The sequence below is a fragment of the Cibotium barometz genome, chromosome 39, assembly GCF_041138505.1.
Source record: "Cibotium barometz isolate CiBa-2024 chromosome 39, ASM4113850v1, whole genome shotgun sequence".
Classification (NCBI taxonomy): Eukaryota; Viridiplantae; Streptophyta; class Polypodiopsida; order Cyatheales; family Cibotiaceae; genus Cibotium; species Cibotium barometz.
In genome coordinates, this window is record NC_141084.1 from 24,019,898 (window position 1) to 24,042,769 (window position 22,872).

The following is a 22,872-nucleotide window of genomic DNA, read 5'->3' on the forward strand; positions in this document are numbered from 1 at the left end:
AGCATGTGGATGTGAAGTATCACTCATCAGAGAGGTGATAGAGAACAAGCAAATTCAGCTTGTTAAGATTCATACGGATGACAACCCGGCTGATCTGTTGACAAAGGAATTGCCTCCGGAGCGGTTTGCTCATTGCAGACACTTGATGGGCATTGGATGAGGCCAGTTTCAGCCTTGATATGGCCTTGTCTATTATCATGTACATGCTGATTTTTCTTTTCCTTCATTTAAGGGCACTTTGCCTTTAAGTGGGAGGTTGTTGGGGTAAAGGCATTATGCCCACCCTTATAGTGTGTACAAGCCCATAAGTTATAGTACATAGTACACTTAGTACTTTTAATGTACTAAGTGCACTATGTGTACTAGTGCAATATACATGTGTGATAGGGGAGTCACACACTCATTCCTTGATGAGTTGACTTATCCCCACAACTCTCTTTCTCTCTCTCTCCTTGTTCTCTCTGTGTATGTCTCCCACATGAATCTCTAACCCTAATTCTCTCTCCCATTCAACAAGCCTCTTCTCCTTCTCTAGCAATGTGGTGTGCAAGGACTCCGATGATGGGGGCGTATAGTTTGGACCATACTCCCCTATCTTCTTCACCATGACCTTGAAGTAGTCCGATCTATCCACAAAAAATGAATAATTTAATAACCGATCAACTTCAAACTTCAAAGTTCAAGTAACTTGTAAGAGGAACATTGTAAAATGATAGATCTTAAGCTAGACATCTTAATTCTTGATTACCTGGCAGCATGGAAAGCAATGTGGTCATGAAAGAAGAAGCGGGCTATGGTCGTATCCACCTCTTCCTCCTTCTTGGGGTCCCAACTACCCTCGAGTACTCGGCGTGTGTGGATGCGGTCAGCATGGAGAAGGATGGTGTTGGGGCCTGTTCTCGTGGGGCGGGTGATGCGCCCGCGGGTGCCGATGAAGTGGATGCACATGGGGATGCCGAACCTTGGGATGGCCTCACTAGTGTTGCGGGATCCACGGCCACATGCGGCACTCTCCTCCTTGAAAGCAAGGCCTCATGTGTGGCAACACATTCAAGAAGCCTCCTTCTGGTCTCCTGTGTGACCTGATCACAAAATCGGACCTCATGACTGGGCCCATGCAAGAGGTGAGCTCTCACTTTATCCGCCCCACCCGTTCGCCTATATGGACATAGCTTGCAGGACCATGGGCGAGAGCCTCCTCCACTTCCGGAATGATCGGAGTTGACCTCTTCCCAGCAAGACCAACCTTCGGTCCTCCTTCCTCTATTCGTATTGGCGCCGCCGGAACGAGGTGCGGGGGATGGTTGCGATGAAGATGCCATGGAGGCAAGTGCCAAGGAGGCTTGAGCAATGGAGGTGAGTGTAGGAGAGAGATGTAGGAGAAGCTAAAGCAATGGAGGTGAGTGTAGGAGAGAGATGTAGGAGAAGCTAAAGTAAGAGGAGGTGAGACCATGAGTGTAGGAGAGAGATGTAGGAGAGGCTTGAGCAATGGAGGTGAGAGTAGGAGAGAGATGTAGGAGAGGCTTGCCAATGGAGAGGCTAGAGCAAGAGGTGAGTGTAGGAGAGCAACAAGACTACAAGTGACAACTTGAAATTACAACTTACCCAATGTCCCAATGCCACTTCAGCCTTGAGGCTTGAGGAGAGCTAGAGCCTTGCCGGGTTGCCCAATGCCCACTTGAGTCTTGAGCCTTGAAAGTTGAGCAGTGCTGAGCCAATGAGCTTTTCACTTGAGCCTTGAAAGTTGAGGAGCGTTGAGGCTTGAGCTTGAGCCTTGCTTGAGCCTTGAGGAGTGTTGCAAGTGCCAAGAGGCAAGACCTAAGAGGCTAGAGCAAGTGCCAAGGAGGCCCGAGGTGAGTCTTGAAGACTTGAAAGTTTCCTATAGCATGTGCCAATGGGGGCTCTTCTTATAGCCATGGGCCAAGTGGGGAGGGCTGCTCAACGGCTAGGCGCCCAACGGCTATAGGGCGCAACGGCAGACTGGTCAACGCTGCGCAACGGTCAGCTGACCGTCCCGTCCCGTTCCGTCCCACACGAATTGCTGTCCTGTCGTCCCGGAATCGCTGTCCCCTTGTTACAGCGTGGGCTCACACGTCCCCTGGCCGTCCTTGTCCGTTTCCGTTTCCGCACGTTATGGGACGACGTTCCCCCGTCCTAGGGGTCCGTCCCCCACGTCCCCTGTGACTATGGAATCAAGTACATAGTGTCATGGGCATTTCTGACCAGATTTCCATACCAATGCATATGAATATAGTATTGCAAACAGGTGGTTGTCGATGTAGACTTGAAACCCGCACACTACTCTCTCAAGTGTCCATGTTCCCTACCATTTGCTCTCTATTGTTCCACCAACACATGGTAGCAACAATCTGCAAGAGAGCACGTAGGACAAGAGAACACTACATAGGGTATATGATCTTGTAATCCGGTTCCTCTCTCCTGCTACTTGCTTCCATATTTAAGCATAAAAGCTTACTAATTGCAAGTAGAGTCGATGACAGCGGAAGTCTTCGCGATGGACGTCCTTGGATTGATGAGATCTTCGATTTGTCGCATTTCTTCACGACAAAAAACTTCAAGAGGATGAAGGGAACCCAGGGAAAGCTTCCCCTATGGTTCAACTTGAGAAAGGAGGGCTGAAATTAGGGTTTTTAGCAAAAAGACTAGAAATTACATGTTTTGTTGAATTTCAGTCATTGGGAGTGTGTAGGAGAGTGATTAGCATCTGGAAACACTCTTGGAAGCTTGAGAAATACCTTAGCAAGCTTGGAAATGGAGTTGGGAAGGAGAAAGTGCAGAAAATGCAGCCGAACAGCCCTCATGAAGGAGGTGCCAATCTCTAGAGAGAGGAGTGAGGTGGTGAGTTGTCCAGTGTAGGTGGCAGGCAGGTGCTTTGCGGAGCAAGCTAGAGCGGACACATGGTTGGTTACTCCCTTTGTACAAAGGGGATAAGGTTTGGGCGGTGGACATAGGGTTATGTCCACCTCGGGACATCAGTGTGTGTGAACTCCGGGCCGGTCATAATTTATAAGTGAGTTTTGGTTGCCCAAAACTTAATGAAGTGTGTACACACTCACTTATAAATTAGTGCTAACTCCTAAGGCTAGGTTTATGACCAATACTTACCACTTGTCACATGCCACATAACCATGTCAGCAGACAGTTTCACACGCACGGTTCGTGGGCGGGCGTCCCCTTATCCGGAACTACACATTAGTCAAGCAAGAATGAAAACATCATGTAATTTCAATTGCAAGCAAGCACATAAAGATGCTATGCAATGCATCATTGGTATGGACAATCCCCGTTCATGAGACTATACCAAAATAGACGTGCTCGAGGCAAGTACACGAAGTACTAGACCCAATGGAACACCAATCCACCAGCCATTTTTGGGCATGTATATAGAGGCACAAGTCCCAACGGAAAGCTAAGTCCATAGTATCACATGAGTGGCATCAATTCCCGGTATATACAACTGCCATGGATACCAATCCAATGTACATACATGATAAGAAAGCACGGGTGGACCAATTGGGTGGCCAAATGGTGACATTCCCCCCGGCTTCTAAACAGTTGTCCGCAACTGAAAAGCATCCAAATACGTCTGAAGCACATGCAGGCAATCTCTGAAGAACTCTTCATCTATCCATTTAGCATCAATGGGAAGATAGTTCTTAAACTTCACAAGGTAACGCCTGACAACTTTGCCTGTGGCAAGCTTGCGTTCCTTGTGATACACAATCTGCTTTGGTTGCAAGATCTCCTCAAGCTCATCCACCTATGGTGGATCCTCAATGACCGTTTCACTGGGCTCCGACCCTACATACTTGTGAAGGAGACTCACATGAAAAGCATTGTGTATGTGCCAATGACTAGGTAATGCTAATCTGAAAGCTACTTCATTGATCTTCTCGATCACTCGAAAAGGCCCATAGTACCTGGTTGCAAGCTTAGGATATTTATCCTCTTTGCCAGGCCTCTTTGCAAGTCTTGCTTTCTCAAATTTCAGCAATACCCAATCATTCTCTTTAACATCCAATTGCCTTCTATGCTTGTCGGCAACCTTTTTATGCTTGTCTTGTGACCTTGCAGTGGCTGTCCGCACCTGAGCAAAAGTAATATCCAAGTCTCTTACATACTCATCAGCTGCAGATATCTCATTCTTTGTGCGAAGGATGGTGGCAAAACCACCTTACCATAAACAATCTCAAACGGAGCCTTTCGCGTAGATGCATGCACCGTGTTGTTGTATGCAAATTCCACAAGCAGTAAGTACTTCTCCCAAGAAGACTTCTGATCTGCCACATAACATTTCAAGAGATCCAACATGGTTGAATTTGCAGCCTCACTTTGCCTATCCGTCTGAAGGTGATAAGTTGATGAGAAGTCTAATTTGGTGGCCATGTTATCAAATAAGGCCCGCCAAAAGAGACTTGTAGTCCTGGGATCTCTATTCCCCACAATAGACTTCGGCATTCCATGATGCTTGAACACTTGTGCAAGATATATTTTAACCATATGCTCAGCTTTGATGGTATTTTTGACCAGCAAGAAGTGAGCTTGCTTGCTAAACCTGTCCACAATTGTCCAAATTGCATCATTACCCTGTTGGGTCCGTGGCAAGTCCATAATGAAATCCATTGTAATACTTTCCCATGGCTGCGTTGGAATAGGCAATGGCTGAAGCAAACTTGGTGTCTTTTGCCTATCAAATTTCACCTTTTGACAGGTGATACATGCACGTACATGTGTCTCTATGTCCTTCTGCATACCTGGCCAAAAGAAATACCGCTCCATCATGTGCGTAGTTGGCATTATGCATCTATGACCAGCATATGGAGGAGCATGGCACTTATCCAAAACCTTTTGCCTCAAGTCAGATACCACACATAGGCAATTATCTTTCATGAGATAACCCTCTTTGATCACATATGAGGCATGTGCATGACCAGCCATCAAATCAGCCCAAATAGTGGCAAAATCAGCATTCGTATGATACAAATCACGCATGGCAGACAAGTCCCCATGAGAGGCAACTGAGATAGCTGCTACATACGGCTTTCATGACAATGCATCTACCACTACATTCTTCTTTCCTGGGATGTGCAAGATCTAAAAATGAAACATAGAGAGGAAATTGGCCATCGTCATATGCTTCTCTGACAACTTAGTTTGGGTAAGAAAATACCTCAAACTCTGGTGATCTGTCTTCATAGTAAAAGCAACCCCAAGAAGGTAATGTTTCCATATAGTAAGTGCATGAATTACAGCCAAGAGCTCTTTCTCATAAATGCCAAGAGTTAGCTCTGCATCATGCAATCTACGGCTCTTATAAGCCACGGCATGTCCCTCTTGATTAAGGACAGCTCCTGTCCAATTTCCAGTTGCATCACATTCCACACTAAAGGCTTTTGCAAATCCGGAATGTTCAACATTGGACCATGAGTAGTTGTATCTTTCAATTTGAGAAATGCATCCCTCTCTACATTAGTCCATTTCAACATGGCCTTCTTCTTTGTCAAATCATGCAAAGGAGAAGCAATCCATGCAAAGTGCCGAATGAACCTGTGGTAATCCAAGAAAACTACGGATCTCATGCATTGAACTCAATTCGGACCAATTCCGAATTGCATCAATTTTTGCAGGATCCATCCGCACTCCATCTTTGGACACAATATGCCCAAGATAATGTATCTTTGACAAGAAGAACTCACTCTTTGCATTTATGAAGAGTTTATGCTTATGGAGTGTGATATGCAGCGGAAGTCTTTGTATTAGAAGATTCTGTCACACAAATGCTCACACCGTCTTCTGAATCCTGAGTTTCGTGAGTTTAGCAATCCACTTTAATACTTCAAACTTTAAAGAGATGAGAGAGAGATATATGAGAATTGTACACGAGATTGGGTCCCGAATTACCCACTGAAGGGTCCCCTATCCCGATAACGAGATAGTATTTGCTTTATTACTTTAGAGAGAATGACTGTGGACTGTAGATAAGCTAAACGCAAGATCTCGGAGGATCTGAAGCCTAGCTGAACTGTACACGGCTGTAGAAACACCTCAATGAACTGATCTCGAGCCTATGCACTCTTCCCAAGGACATGAGGAAGGGTTGCACACCTGAGGCTGAGAAAAGAAGGCGGTGGACTGTTCTAAGCTATGTTAGAATGCTGTAAATGCTTATGAATGATAGAATATCTTTACCAGATGACTGGTGTATGCCTGGATGATGCACTGAATGCTGGATACTGATGTAGGTTGATGAATCAAGGCTGAAACTGCTGGAAATCTGCAAACGCAGGTTTGTAGGGCTGACTACTGTTGTAGGATTGAAACGCAGACTTAATGGCTGCTGTGGGACTGCAAACGCAGGGAAGGACTAGTCTGAACACCTGTCGGCTTAATTAAGTGCAGAAACGCAAAGATGCTGTTTGGGCCTGCTGAAGTGTTGTCTGGCTGCGCCTATGACCTGATTGGCTGCGCCTATATCTGCAGGGATTGTAGTGCTGCTGGGCAGTGTACCTGGACGGCTGCGTTGAACTGCAGGTGCTGTTGGACTGCTGCGTTGATTTGCAGGGGCTGATTGGAAGCAAAACGTAGGTTCACAAGGCTGGAGAAGCAAACGCAGAAGCTCCAAGGCTGTTGGATTAGTCTAGGGCTAAAGGCAAGGGTACTCCTAGGGCTGAGGAGGAAGCTCTTAGCACACTGAAGACTGAATGAGGAACTAAGCCCTATGCAAGCCTATTTATACTAGATAGGGGTTGGTCAAGTTGGCTGGTCATAATTTAATAAACTTTATGTTTATAAATGACAATAAATGCTTAAATAAATACCATAAAATATGACAAAAATACTAGATAAATCCTAGTAAATTCCTTGGGATGTTCTAAATGATGCACAGGCATATGAATGCATATTATGCAGGATGTAGAGTGCTTTCTGATGCAAATCCTAAGGTTTCTACTGACTCTACATGCAGGAATGATTCTCTCCAAGTGGATTAAGGGACTTGACTGATCGACTGACCCGCTAAGGCTGAGGAATGACCTACGTAGCTCTTGCCTGACTTATCCTGGATTGAGGATGTACAATGGGGTCACGGCGTATGACAAATATCATCCTACTGGGTTCTAATAATGTATAAATGTTGCACTGCTGATGATGAGCCATCTTGACCATGCACTGAGTGCAGAGTGCATGTGACATTCCCTCCTGCTTAGCTTGGCGGCAGGTTCATGGCTTCCAAGTAGTCCGCCAACAACTGGGGGTACTCCTGGAAGAACTCCTTGTCTAGCCATATAGCTTCGTGGGTACCTCGATCTTGGAATTTCGTATAGAACGGATGTATCCGTCGATCGGAACCATGCTTCCAACGATGAAGAAGGATTTGCTCGGGCTCAATAACTTCTGCTTCGTCTACCACGTCTGGCTGCTGTTCATCTGAAACATCAAACACTTCTGGACCAACATATGGTTTTAGCCAAGAAACATGGAAAACATCATGCATTGTCCAACTGGTAGGCAACTTTAACTTCATGGAGACATCACTTAACTTCTTAACTATTGGAAAAGGGCCAAAACTACGGAATGAAAGCTTGGGACAACATTTGCCCACTTGTTTCAATCTCTGTTTCATGATACACAAATAGACCCAATCCCCTTCCTTGAGTGGACATCTCATCTAGACTTATTTGCCTGTTTGCTATATGCTTCGTGAGCTTTGGTCAAGCGGGCCTTGACTGACTTAATGATCTCGGAAAATGCTTCCGTGGTTTTATTAGCCTCTAAAGATGTTCCGTGGTTTTATTAGCCTCTAAAGATGGAGACACCATTCTCGTCAAAAGAGAAGAAAAACGGCGACCAAAGGTTGCTTCATATGGAGTCCGTCCGACACTGGATGAATGAGTGTCGTTCAAGATAGCTTGGACCAATGGAAGATAATGTTCCCATTTGGACTGCTGGTCATGACTTGAGAACATCAAAGGCCAACTGGTTATAAATTCTGTTTGGCCATCTGTCTGCGGATGGAATGCACTAGACAACTGCAACTTAGTTCCGAAGTTTTCAAATAATGCCCTCCAGAAATGCGAGGTAAACTTGGAATATCTATATGATGTTATGGTGCTAGGCAAACCACAAACATGATACCAATGCTTGAGAAACAGACGGGCTACGTTCTCGGCTGTGGCCGTATGCTTGCATGGGATGAGCATGCAGAATTTACTAAAGCGATCCACAATGGTAAAACACTGAGTGTTATGGGATCCGGTGGATGTTGGTAGAGGCCCTACAAAGTCCATAGATATGTCGATGAAAGGTCCGTCGGGGATAGGCAAAGGTTGAAGTAAACCTGCCTTCTTTGTATGGGAAACCTTGACTTTTTGACAAATCTTACGGGTACTGTTGATACCCCTATGTCCTCCAACTAAGGAGTCATGGGCATCGTGGAGAAGAGTGGAACGCTTTTCCCGAGTAACACAGAGACGGTTCTTGCAGAACAACCAACTGTTTTGTACTGAATAGTGGCCAGGCTCAGAATTGAGGACCAAACTGTACTGAGTACCGCATTCAGGGGAGTCGACATATTGGTCTTTCATACTATCTAAGTCCTTCCCCGTGATTTCGAGAATAGTAGATTCTTGGATTGCCTGGATGTTGGACTTTCGACTAAGAGCATCTGCTACTGGGTTATGCTTACCAGGGATGTATTCAATCATACCTCCAAACTGTTGGAAGATTTGACTCCACTTGGCCTGTCTATCACTCCATTGGGCACTTGGCATAGTCTAAAGCGTCCATAAAGAAAAGGCTTCCAATGCTTGACGGCTGTGATCACACCCAAAAGCTCTTTGTCATATACCGAATAATTCTTTTTGGCGACATCCAACTTTCTACTGTAATATGCCACGGGTCTCTTGTCCTGCTAGAGGACTGCACCTATGGCTACATTGCTGGCATCGGTGATGACCTCGAAAGGTTAGTCCCATGATGCTAACTTTAATATAGGTGCTTCTGAGGCGGCTTTCTGGAGTGCACGGAATGCATCAAGCGCCTTGCGTGTAATTGAGACTTTCTGCTTGCGAGTCTTCACCCCCTTGAGCAAGTCGGTAAGAGGTGCTGCAAGGTTGGAAAACTGATGGACATGGGTACTATAGGCCTAACAAAGACCTACGAATGAACGGATTTCTTGGGCGGTCTTAGGAATGTCCCAATCTAAGATCTCCTGAACCTTTGATGGATCCAGTCTAATCCCATCGGAAGCGATGATGTAGCCCAACTACTAAACTTCCTTAACACCAAAGACAGACTTTTTGGCGTTTATGTAGAGTTGATTATCTCGCAAAAGTTGCAAGACTTTCTCCACATCTTTCTCATGCTGCTCCGTAGTGGCTGAGAAGACTAGTATGTCATCAAGGAATATGAAAACACACTTCCCAATGTGGACTGCAAAAATCCTAGACATCATCATATTGAAGGTTGCGGGTGCATTCGTAAGCCCAAAAGGCATGACTACGAACTCGTAGTGACCACGCTCTGTTCAAAAAGCTGTTTTTGGAATGTCAGCTTAAAAAATGCGGACCTGATGGTAACCACTCTTGAGGTCGATCTTAGTGAAAAACTTAGCAACGTCTAAACGCTCCAAAATGTACTCTATTCTTGGCATAGGAAACTTATTCTTGATAGTGAGTTTGTTTAATGCCCTATAGTCTACACAAAGGCGTGTAGACTTGTCCTTCTTTTGGACAAATAGGATAGGTGCAGCAAATGGGGAGGAAGAAGGCCGAATGAATCCGGCTCGGAGAAGCTCAGATAACTGCTTTTCTAACTTGCCCTCTAAAGTCTTGGAAAGATGATAGGGACCAAATCAATGTGATGGTCCTCAGGGCGAGAGGGTGGGAGACCGGGCGGGAGATAGTCCCTAAGCATAATGTCCTGATGTCTGGATAGGAGGTCTGCTAACTGAGGGATTGAAGATGTAACGGATGCTACTAATGAGGAAGGGGCTGTTTGAGCACGAACATAAAGGAGTGCTCCTTCCGCTTCCTTGCGAATAGCTCGTCTGGCCTGGAGATGCGAAATCAATGGGATGCCAAGAATGCTTCTATTCCCACGAATCATGACAGGCTCAGAACTTCAAAGGCAAATTGCTGTGCCTTATGGGAAATGTGGGTGCGAAGACCAGGTGTAAACCCGTCCACATCCAGATGATATGGGACTAATGTGTAGCTCAATTTATTAGCCAATTGGGGAGAGATGGCGTCTTTAGAACTACCCATATCGAAAAGGACTACAAACTGTCGGCCTTGGGCAGAGCCATAACCTCGGATGAGGCTCTTCTAAGCAGCATCGCTCTCACCCTCCTGCTTAGCATCAAATACCACGGATGGCATAGGATGCATAGAAGGTAAAAGTTGAACTGCATTTGAGGTAGTAGGCGGGGCTGGAGGAGCTGGGGAGGCTAGAAGGAGCTTTGGTGGCTTGTGCCGCTTGCCATTTGTGGCAATCCTTCTTACCATGCCCTATAATATGACAGAAAAAACATCTATTTTCTGACTGGTACTTCCTTTGCTCCTCTGGAGGAAGATAACCTCTAGTAATGCTTGCTTTAGCCTTTTCATCAAGGGTTTTCTTAGGTTTAGATTCTTTATCTTTCTTACCCCTTGAACTGGAGCTATTGCTGCCGTCCTTCTTAGCATCTTTAGAAGAAACATTACCTTTCCCTGTCTGTGCAGCTGATTGCTGCTGCTGGGGTTTGGTATTGGACTGAGATCACTGCTTGGGCTTGCTCCCGTTCAGCTTCATTTCTTCATTCTGAGCGAGAGTTAGAGCCCGGTCATATGTACTTGGTTCAAAGTTACGAACTGTGAACCGAATGTCCACGAATGAATTGCTCCATCTAAGCCTGTGCAGATAACCCTAACTATTGTGCTAAAGTAATAACCTTACCAGAAAACTGAAGCACTTGGGATCCGTTATGTCTGAGTCCATAGAACTCATCTTTTAGACCGGTCATGTACTGAGGCAGGAGAAATCTGGTCTTCAGGTCATGGACAAAGGTGTCCCAGTCAAAGGCTGTGACACCTGTGGCTTGGTCCTAATGAATACTAGACCAATGCTGCTACCAAGCAACTGCCTCACCAGTGAGATGGGGAGCCGCTAAGTGGACTTTATCTTGGGGGTGTGTGATCCTAGCTAAAGGAAAATGAGCATTAAACTGATGAATAAATTGATTAACTGATGAATGATCACACTTACTGAAGTTTGGTTGATTGCGAATGACGGTGGTTGATGCTGCTGCGGACTGCTGGCTGGTGACACCTATGACTGGGGAGACTGAGGAGAGCTGCTGATACCTCAAGTGTATGGCCTCCTTTTCCCGTTGGTGCTCGAGTAACACAAGTTCTTGATCAAGCTCACGTTGGTGTTCCCGAGCGGCGAGTTCAGCTTGACGCCGGTCTTCGTCGATCTTGCGTTTGGCTTCCATATATTCCCGTCTTTCTGCTTTTTCTTCTTCCCTTCAGGCCTCATCCTCTCTCCTTTGTTGTTCCATCTGAAAGAAGAGGGAGATGTAGTCGGGTGCTGCTGGAGGCGGAGAAGGACGTGCTGCTGTTGCCTCCAAGAGTTGGAGATGCTCCATGAGCAGTTGGTTCTGACCTCTAAGAAGAGCTATGGTGTCTGCTCTAGGCGGAAGAACATGGTCTCCTTCGGGGGAGACGTCTTCCGGCTGATGAGTACTCTCTTCTGTAGACATGATGCTGAAGTCGGTGGTTGTGCCGGAACGCAATCTAACCATCCAAGGATGCCCCCACGCTAGGAAACGGTGTGTGTGGACAATCTGAATCTGATACCAATGTGATATGTAGCGGAAGTCTTTGTATTGGAAGATCCTGTCACACAAATGCTCACACCGTCTTCTGTATCCTGAGTTTCGTGAGTTTAGCAATCCACTTTAATACTTTAAACTTTAAAGAGATGAGAGAGAGATATATGAGAACTGTACACCAGATAGATTGGGTCCCGAATTACCCCTATTTTCTTAAACGAGGTCAAGATACTGAACTAACCTTCATCTGAATGAACCAGATAGAAGGGCTCCCTATCCCGATAACGAGATAGTATTTGCTTTATTACTTTAGAGAGAATGATTGTGGACTGTAGATAAGCCAAATGCAAGATCTCGGAGGATTTGAAGCCTGGCTGAACTTTACACGGTTGTAGAAACACCTCGATGAACTGATCTCGAGCCTATGCACTCTTCCCAAGGGCATGAGGAAGGGCTGCACACCTGAGGTTGAGAAAAGAAGGCGGTGGACCGTTCTAAGCTATGTTAGAATGCTGTAAATGCTTATGAATGATAGAATACCTTTACCAGATGACTGGTGTATGCCTGGATGATGCACTGAATGTTGGATACTGATGCAGACTGATGAATCAAGGCTGAAACTGCTGGAAATCTGCAAATGCAGAAGCTCCAAGGCTGTTGGATTAGTCTAGGGCTGAAGGCAAGGGTACTCCTAGGGCTGAGGAGGGAAGCTCTTAGCACACTAAAGATTGAATGAGGAACTAAGCCCTATGCAAGCCTATTTATACTAGATAGGGGTTGGTCAAGTTGGCTGGTCATAATTTAATAAACTTTATGTTTATAAATGACAATAAATGCTTAAATAATACCATAAAATATGGAAAAAATACCAGATAAATCCTAGTAAATTCCCTAAGGCTTCTGGGATGTTCTAAATGATGCACAGGCATATGAATGCATATTATGCAGGATGCAGAGTGCTTGCTGATGCAAACCCTAAGGCTTCTACTGACTCTACAGGCATGAATGATTCTCTCCAAGTGGGTTAAGGGACTTGACTGACTGACTGACCCGCTAAGGATGAGGAATGACCTACGTAGCTCGTGCCTGACTTATCTTGGAGTGAGGATGTACAATGGGGTTACGGCGTACGACAAATATGATCCTACTGGGTTCTAATAATGTACAAATGTTGCACTGCTAATGATGAGCCATCTTGTCACCATGCACTGAGTGCAGAGTGCATGTGACACGGAGTTCTTCAAAAACAATGGCCAAATGAGCTCTATGCGCTTCTTTGGTCTTCGAGAAGACTAGGATGTCATCAAAGAAGACACCTGTAAATTTTTTGTACCCACGGAATATGCGATCCATCATTCAATTGAATGTAGCCGGGGCATTTGTAAGACCAAAAGGCATAATAAGATACTCATAAAGCCCAAATGCTGTCCTGAAAGCAGTTTTGTGTACATCCTCAGGCACTACACGCACTTGATGATACCCACTCTTGAGATCAATTCGGCTAAAGCATGCCGATCCATCCAACTTGTCAAGGATGTCGTCTGTGTGGAATCGAAAACCGATTCTTGATGGTAAGCTTATTCAAAGCTCTATAATCCACACACATACGAAAGGATCCATCCTTCTTTTGAACCAAGAGGACGGGTGAACAATATGGGGAAGAGCTTGGTTGAATCAAACCCTTCTCAAGAAGCTCATTCACCTGCTTCATGATCTCCTCTTTTTGGGATGCACTTACACGATAGGCTGGCCTATTAGGTGGTGAGCTACCCGGCACAAGATTAATGCGATGATCTTCCAGTCGTACGGGTGGCAACTCATTTGGTAACTCATCAGCAAAACAATCATTGTGCTCTTGCAAAATTTCAGCCTATCATTACTAAGAGTGTTTACATGTACATTATTTTCCTCAACATGATCTCGTATAAAAATCAAGTACGCAAAAACACTCTTTTTCATTACTTTCTTAATTTGTACATGAGATACAAGGGGAATGGTATCACTCTCTTCACCAGCATCAATTACATGCTCTCGGTCTTTATGCATGAAGGTGATCCTGTTGGTCTTGTAAGCCTTGCACGGATCAATACGTATGCCAAGGCTTTCCAAGCAATACATCACACCGATTCAAAGGCCCCACAAGAAATCCTCATGACCCACATAGCCTTGAATGTGTATGCGCAACTTTCCAAAAATAGGCATGACCTGCACTTCTCTACCAACAAAGGCAGCCCCTGCTTCAATTTGAGGACCCATGTCCTCTACTTCAATACCCAAAGCAATTGCTATATGTGTGGATATGAATTCTCCGATGCACAATCATCAAACATGAACAAAGCGGGCTGATCCTTGAGCTGTTCCCAAGCTTTACATACAACCTTGTCTTTGCTATCATGTTTCGTGTTGCCCTGCACATTTGGAACCATATGCACATTAGGCTTTGATGCATTTGCATTATCACGCTTCTTGTTTTGCAATATGCTCGGTGCTACCACAAGTAAAGCATTTCCCCTCACTCATATATTGCTTTTCATGCTCCGGAGTGAGACCATAGTCTCTCAATTTGAAGGGACGCTTCTTGGTAGTGTTATTTTCAGCCTTTGGACCAATTTTATCTTGGTTTTGGTCCTTTTTAGGTGGCTGTCCATTATTTTGCAGGTTTTGGACAGCCCTCTCTTTGCCTTGAAATGAGGGTTTAGCCTTATTGGATCGACTCAATTTGAGTTCCAATTGCTCGGTGGCAGTGGCGGCTGTGATTAATTGGTGTAAGGTGTGACCAGGATACATTTGTAGTCCTGCTTTGTACTCGGTTGCAATCCCGATTGAAACCTTCTCTTCCTTTCCGCCTCGGTGACATGCATAAATGGAGACACCTCCATAAGCACTTTCCAAAACTTTTGTATATATGCATTCACTGATTCCCCCTCATTTTGCTTCACCCAATCCCACTTCATTGTTATCTCATTCAATGCATTGGGAGGCAAGAATTGAGCATAGAACCTCTCCTTGACCTCTTCCCAAGATCTAACAGGATTCGGTGAGAGCTTCTCTGTGAGCCACCAATGGGTAGCAGTGCCTTAAATGAACATGCTTACATGCCGGATCATGGATTTCTGAGTGAAATCCTCATCACTGAAAGCAATGTCAAATTGGGCAATAAAAGCAAGTGCCTTTGATGCATTATATTCCCCATGATATGCGTTAAACTTCACAAATTTGTCTCCAGCTTTGAAGTCACGAGACTTTGATGCATGTGCCTGCATCTCAACATGTTTTTTTCCATGTTTGTCCATTGGGACAGCCCCTGTGAGACTGGCATCATTTTAGGACCAAAAGGTGATGCATAAGGCATATATACATGTGCCCTTTAAGCATGAGGCATGGTTGGCCCTCAACATGCATTGATACATTTTCAGCCATAGCTTCTCCCTCACGAGCACACTTGAAGGCATGAGTAGCATGAGAGAACGTGGAATACTTGCACCAACAGAAAATTGCAGCCCATGTTGCATGTGTTGTGCATGCACATTTTCAGCCAGCAATGGCATTTGACATACATTTTGACCACTACCATAAACATTGTATCCTTGACGGGCCACATAAGGTATTCCTGCATGGCATGAAGTCACTGATTGTCTTTATAAAAATGGCCAAGGCATGAAAGGACTATGCAAAGGAAAGTTTTCAGTTGAGGGCAACTGATTAGAAGCTGAGGGGATGTCACCAATCTGTATATTTTAACATCCTAAGATCAAAAAACATCCATATATTGATCATGGAAAGGTTTGCAAGAGAACTAAGGTTGTCACATGCACTCTGCATTGTAGTGCATGGTGACAAGATGGCTCATCATTAGTGCAACACTGTACAACAGTAGGACCCTTTTAGGATATGAAATTGTCGTACGCCGTGGCCCCATTGTAATCCTCAGTCGAAGATATGTCAGGCACGAGCTATGTAGGTCATTCCTCAACCTTAGAGAGTTAGTCCGTCAAAGTCCCTTAACGCACTTGGAGAGAATCATTCATGCATATAGAGTCAGTAGAAACCTTAGGGTTTGTATCAGAGCATGGTTACATTTGCATATTCAGCATTTTACTACATTTATTAGCATTTCTTCTGGCATTTTTCATAATATTTCAGCATTTATCCCATTATAGCAAGTCGTGTAGCTTTAATGCTACAGTCGGGCAGCTTTACAACCAGTTGACCAGCCCTCTTGCCTATATAAATAGCATCACTTGCATCATTCCATTCATCTCATCATCATTGGAGTCAAACGTTTCAGTCCTTTGGCACTAGGAGCATCAATGCTTGAGCATTCAGCCATACATCATCGAAACACATCATCATCAGCATTCAGCCAGAAGAAGCGCTATAGAACCTTGCGTTTTCAGCATACAAACAGTTTCCAGCATTCATCCATCATTTCGTTTTGCTACAGCCATTTCGGTGAAGGTAAAACGAATCATCTACATTCATTCATAGTGCATATCATAGCTAGAACAGTCCCAAACAGCCCCTTCTCTCAGCCTCAGATTTGCAGCCTTCCTACATTCCACTGGAAGAGTGCATAGGCATTGTTGGTGCTTCTACAGCCGTGTACAGTTCAGCCCGACTCTTGGTCTTTCAAAGGTCTTGCGTTTGGCTTATTTACAGTCCCAAGTCAGTCCTTCATTCAATCTCTTCAAGGATAATAAAGCAAATACTCCTAGCAATAGGAGGGGACCCTTCAGTGGGTAATTTGGGACCCAATAAGGTGTATAGATCTATCTCTCTCCGTCTGTGGGTGAAGTGCACTGGAAAAATTTAATTTAGTACCAAAGTTATCAAACAATGTCCTCCAAAAATGACTGGTAAACTTGGCATCTTTGTCTGACACTATGGTCCTAGGAATCCCGCCAATCGGGTACCAATGCCGAATGAACAACCAGGCAGCATCCTCAGCGGTCACATTGGCCCTGCATGGAATAAGCATAACAAATTTGCTATAGTTAAGCACTGAGTATTACGCTTACCTGGGCTGGGAGGTAGATTCGTGACAAAGTCCGTCGAAATATCTTGGAAAGGTCTCTCAGGAATTGGCATGGGCTGTAATAACCCTATCTTCTTTCCATGGGGAGCTTTCACCTTTTGACAAATATCACAGTGTTGTACATATGAAAACACATCTCGCCTCATCTTTGGCCAATAATATTGCCATTCCAATTTCTCCAAAGTCGAATTCATGCCACTATGACCACCAGTAACGGCGTCATGGGCGTCATGGAGAAGAGCTACCCTGAACGACTTCATGACACATAGTCGGCCTTTGTAGAAAAGCCAATTATCGCGTATCAAAAAATGGCATGGTCCTGTGGCATCCAATGCCTGTTCCCAGTGTGTACTGAATTTCTCGGAATCCGCGTACGTGTGCTTCATGTCGTCTAGTCCCGTACTAACAAGGTCGAGTCTAGTGGTCTGAATCAAAGTCACTTGTCCCTTCCTGCTCAAAGCATTAGCCACTGGATTGGCCTTTCTTGGAAGGTACTCAATCATACCACCAAATTGTTGGAATATCTGGCTCCAGTGGTGTTGTCGGTCACTCCACTGTGCACTTGGCATTGTACGAATCCAGTGTAATACTTGATGGTCAGTGCGAACCTCAAAGTCACGGCCATAAAGGAAATGTTTCCAATGTTTCAAGGCCTGTATTACTGCGAGGAGTTCACGATCGTAGACTGAGTAATTCTTCTCTGCGGGCAGTAACTTAACGAGACATGTAAGCTGTTGGTGGTGGACTCACACTCACACACAGAGTCTTGTAGATTAGGGTTAGGTGTAGGAAGAAGAAGATCACACATAAATGAAAGAGAGAGAGAGAGAGAGAGAGAGAGCCAAATGTGTGGTAGCCACAAAATGCAAGTCAACCCTTGCATGTGTGTCACATCCATATACTATAGAAGTACAGAATATTATATGGATAGAGTGTCATACTTGATATCCAAGGGGAAAAACCACATGGAAAAAAGTGCCCTTGGTTAAGTCCTGTTCACACATAGCACTACCATAAGTGAGCATATGTCAACAAATCCCCCCTGTAGTGAAAGTGTGAACTTGTACAAGGTAGCAGATCACTCTCTGTATGAGAGTAAGCCAGAGGGTTCACATCGGAGATGGTGCCTACACCGGAGGATTCAGAGCATCATTGCGAGGCATCGGGCTCGTCTGACCAGGCATCCCACTATGGCAGATATCCAGGCCATCCGGCAGAGACCCATGCTAGAGCTCCTAGGATGATTACCACTCCAGCCATATACTGTTGTACTCAGTGTCACTTTTGTACTCCCCCATATTCATGTATTCATGTATCCATGTACTCATGTACCCCATTTTGACTAGTAGCATTAGCTTCCCACTCTCCCTAGTTGTTGCTTCTGCATGCTCCCTACTGATGTATTGTAGGGCTAGATACTTACCTTCAGTTCTTTCTTTTCTTTTCCAGACAGTGTATCAGATGTCACATGGTTGTAACTTTGGTCTCATAGGTCACTTTGGCCTTTTGAAGACGTTAATATAACATTTCATTTCATTTCTCTCTGTTTGTCTGTCTGTCTCTCTCTTTCTTATCTCCATTACATTGTGCTATCGTCAAGAACCAAGGTGCTGAATAATCATTATCAAATTATAACCCTGTTTGTAAGCTTCCGCATGTTACAGAACCACCTGCCTGTACTCTAAAGTTTCAATGGGTTCTTACCATTAACCATGCCAAGACATGAGAAACACACATTGACTAGCTAACACGAGTTGTCCAAATAAGATGTTTTTTGTTCCTACTATTTATGATTGAATGAAATTCTTTCCACCTGTTCCAATAGGGAGGGTCTTTGTCCTTGAGAGCCTGTCCCTGATGGAGGCTGCCCGTCAGCTTTTCATGTCCTGGTGCCTGAAACCCTTTTGATTTGCACCACTGGAAAATGATTTGAAGAGAGGTGCGTGTCACCAAAATTGCAGATGTTCTCAACAGCATAAGCCTGGAACAAGCATGAGACTTGTCTATAGATGGGCTTTCATTTATTCTTATGTATTATGGTCTGCTGCAGATATCCCTTGAACTTTAGAAGGTACTGAAGTTTTTTGTGTTGAAATCCTCAGATGAAACCAAATAATGATCTCTAACTTTGGCTTGTCCTCTTTTGTAGAAACTGTAGACCCAGAAGATTGTTCCCACAGTGATTTTTAACCCTCTAAGCCCAGCATTAAGTTGGTGAATGTTGTTTTGAGCATGCATAGCCAAGGAAGTAAAGGTAATAACAAGTCCTAAAAAGACGTTCTAAGGAGAAACATCTTCCTTTAGGATGACTCCATTTGTAGGACTACTTTGGATTTAACAAAGAGAGTTCTGGTGGTCTCATTGCACGTGTGCACTAAAAGATGAATTAGCTTTTAGTGACTTCTGGAATTGGGAGTGTTCTGATGTGAGGGGAAGGATGATCTTGATTAATGCTAAGCAAGAGAGATTAATGCTAAACAGTAAGTGCCTTATTCTGCAACTAACATCGCTCACGATTGAGGTTAAGACACATTGTCCAACATTTCCTCCTGTGGTGTTCAAGGAACCAATCAATGATACTGGAGACTCGTCATTCAACACTTCTAATGGCTTTGGAGTTAATGAGCATGTATAAGTTTTGCAGCTTGCCATCGAATATTTTGGATATAAAAGGTGGCTGATAAGCGTAAGAATGTGAGCCTGATGTCAAAAGATGTTAGCCTTTCATGTAAAGGCATACATAAGCACGAGCTTGTGTGGAGAAAGGGGTTGCAGGTCAAAGTGAGCATTAGCAGTTTGGCCCCATGATTGGTTTTAATATAGTTTTTTAAAAACTCCATCAATCTCGTGCTTTGGGACTCAGATACATACTATTCAACATTTTGCTTTATTTAGTAAGAACAGAAAGTCATTTATGATGTACGTCAAGTGTTTGAAGCTATAGATGATTGGCACTGTCTCATGATAAGCTTTTTTGCTTCTGGTGTTTCTAATGCATTGTTAGGGATATTCTGGCGGGTCTTTCACATCTACATGATGTGGGAATAGTGCATCGTGATCTGAAGCCCCATAATGTGTTGATAAGCAGTGGGCGTATGCCACAAGCAAAGCTTTCCGACATGGGGATTAGCAAACAGTTGGCTGATGGTGTAACCTCTCTTGACACTCAATCTACAGGCATGGCTTGACTTCTCAACCCCTAGCTTGTCTCATTTGCAAAATGTGGATATGAGTTTCTAAGTGAGAACAAAGTAGCCAAAAGTTGATAGAATGATAGCTTAGTTCTCAATGCTGGGTCTTTTTTTGTTTCGAAGGGGAGGGGGGAGGTCTATTGACCGAGTGAAACTTTTTGTGTAGGTTCGGGAAGTTCTGGCTGGCAAGCTCCTGAACAGCTTATGCGCAAGTTGCAAACAAGGAGTGTAGATTTGTTTAGTCTTGGCTGTGTACTATTTTTCAGTATAAGTGGGGGCTACCATCCTTTTGGCACACGCATTGAACGTGATATGAACATCGTACATGGGAAGCTTGACCTTTTTCGAGTCGAGCACGTGCCTGAAGCTATGGATTTGATACCAAAATTACTTCATCACGATCCAAGTAAAAGGTAAATAGAGCTGCATATTGGTTGTTCAAGCAGTGATTTTAAATTGCCTCAGCCTTTGTAGTAAATAAGGAAGAGAGATAGTGACAGCAGGGTGGGTGTTTACATGTTTGCGGCTTCCCCTTAAGCCACAGCCAAGGATTTCTTTTACCTTGGTTGCGTATTGTTTGAAACAATGTAAAATAAATTAAAGTTTTCATATCTTTGACTCCTGGCTGAGATAGCTCCTATCTGATAGCCAAATTCAATACTCTTGAAGAGATTAGCAAGAACAACACAGAGTAGATGACTATCCTGTCACCACTCAACCAGAGGTCCTCTTCAAGACCACCCCCTTGGTAGGGGTAAGGCACCAAGAGTAGCATCTCCCAAATAAGAGCTACTTGTCCCATACAACACGGTCCTCAGTGTCATTGGAGACCTTTCTAGAGGGCGCAGCGAAACATGGACCTTCGGATGACTCCCAATCCTCAAGAAGAAAAATTGATGATCTCAAACTTATATTTATAGTCGTGTCCACTCATCCTTAATTACAAAGTAAAGCTAACCCTTGGTTAACCTCACCAATAAATTGGGCCCACATTATGTCTTTCAGGGACATGACATTCTCTCCCCCTTTGTGTGACTAAATCTATGGAAGAAAAACTTTGGAAATGGGTGCCGAAGAGATTCAACAAGCTTTAGGTTGACATTCATATATTAACACAAATGGACTCAACTTTGTGGCTGAATGCTTAGCACTGTTGTAAGCAAACTCCACCAATGGTAGAGACTCCATGATGATGTGCATTATTGGGCTGAGAACTGATGGGGAGAAACCTGTAATTAGGGTTTAGAGTTCATTCATGGGAGACATACACAGAGAAGCAAGGGAGAGAGAGAGAGAGAGTTGTGGGGATAAGTCAACTCATGAAAAGCATATGTGTGTGACTCCCCTATCACACATGTATATTGCACTAGTACACATAGTGCACTTAGTACATTAAAAGTACTAAGTGTACTATGTACTATAACTTATGGGCTTGTACACACTATAAGGGTGGGCATAACGCCTTTACCCCAACAACCTCCCACTTAAAGGCAAAGTGCCCTTAAGTAAAGGAAAAGAAAAAATCAGCATGTACATGATAATATACAAGGCCATATCAAGGCTGAAAATGGCCTCATCCAATGCCCATCAAGTGTCTGCAATGAGCAAACCGCTCCGGAGGCAAACTCTTCGTCAACAGATCAGCCGGGTTGTCATCCGTATGAATCTTAACAAGCTGAATTTGCTTGTTCTCTATCACCTCTCTGATGAAGTGATACTTCACATCCACATGCTTCGTCTTTGCATGAAAGACAGGGTTCTTTGCCAACTGGATGGCACTCTGACTGTCACAATGCAACAATGGAATATCCCCTGTATAACCCAAATCAACCACTAACCGAGATAGCCATAATGCCTCCTTGCAAGCCTCTGTGGCTGCAATATACTCGGCCTCTGTAGTAGATAAGGCAGTGCACTTCTGCATCCTGGATATCCATGACACAGCACCTCCTGTGAATGTAAACACATAACCGGTAGTAGACTTCCGGTTATCTGGATGACCGGCATAATCCGAATCCGTGTAACCATGCACTAATGCATCCTGTTTGCCAAAGCAAATGCACAAATCCTGTGTGCCCTTCAGGTATCTCATGACACCTTTCACTGCTTCCCAATGCTTCTTGCCAGGGTTGGCCATGTACCTAGAAACCACTCCCACTGCAAATGCAATGTCCGGCCTAGTAGCAACCATGGCATACATGAGACTGCCACAAGCTGAAGCATACGGAATCTTGGCCATATCAGCCCTGTCTCTATCTGACTGTGGGCTGTCCATAGCACTGAGTTTCACATATGGAGGCAAAGGAGTACTAGCCTTCTTCCCCCCGTCCATATTGAACCTCTGCAAAACTTTGCCAATATATTCCTTCTGAGACAAATACAACACATGCTGATTTCTGTCCCGAAGTATCCGCATACCCAAAATGTGATTTGCATCACCCAAATCCTTCATATCAAAGGTTTCATGCAGCCTCTTTTTCAAAGCATCCATCTCTTTACGAGATTTCCCGGCAATCAACATATCATCAACATACAAAATGAGAATCAATAGACTGCCATCCAAAGCCTTTTTGGTGTACAAGCAGTGATCTATGTCACTTCTCCTGAATTTCTGAGATTTCATGAATGTATCAAATTTATGATACCATTCTCTTGGTGCCTGTTTGAGCCCATAAAGACTCTTTTTCAGCTTGCATACAAGCTTCTCCTTTCCACTTACTGCATAACCCTCTGGCTGCTGCATATATATCTCCTCATGGAGATCACCGTGAAGAAAAGCAGTCTTCACATCCATCTGAATCAAGTCCAGATCATCA

At 44.3% G+C, this 22,872-nt stretch overlaps 1 protein-coding gene across 4 annotated transcripts in view; it reads left to right on the forward strand.

Annotated features, from left to right (window-relative positions):
• The window catches only part of LOC147615898 (serine/threonine-protein kinase/endoribonuclease IRE1a-like), a 76,081-nt gene that overhangs the window by 12,847 nt on the left and 40,362 nt on the right, over positions 1–22,872 (forward strand). For 2 of the 4 annotated variants that reach the window (XM_086778526.1, XM_086778527.1), the window contains exons 4-5: positions 19,870–20,042; positions 20,223–20,469. The exons of 1 other annotated variant lie outside the window; for it this stretch is intronic. In XM_086778526.1, the coding sequence (XP_086634652.1) occupies positions 19,870–20,042; positions 20,223–20,469 (420 nt within the window). The remainder of the gene's footprint in view (positions 1–19,869; positions 20,043–20,222; positions 20,470–22,872) is intronic. One more of the 4 variants, XM_086778528.1, reaches the window with a different exon arrangement.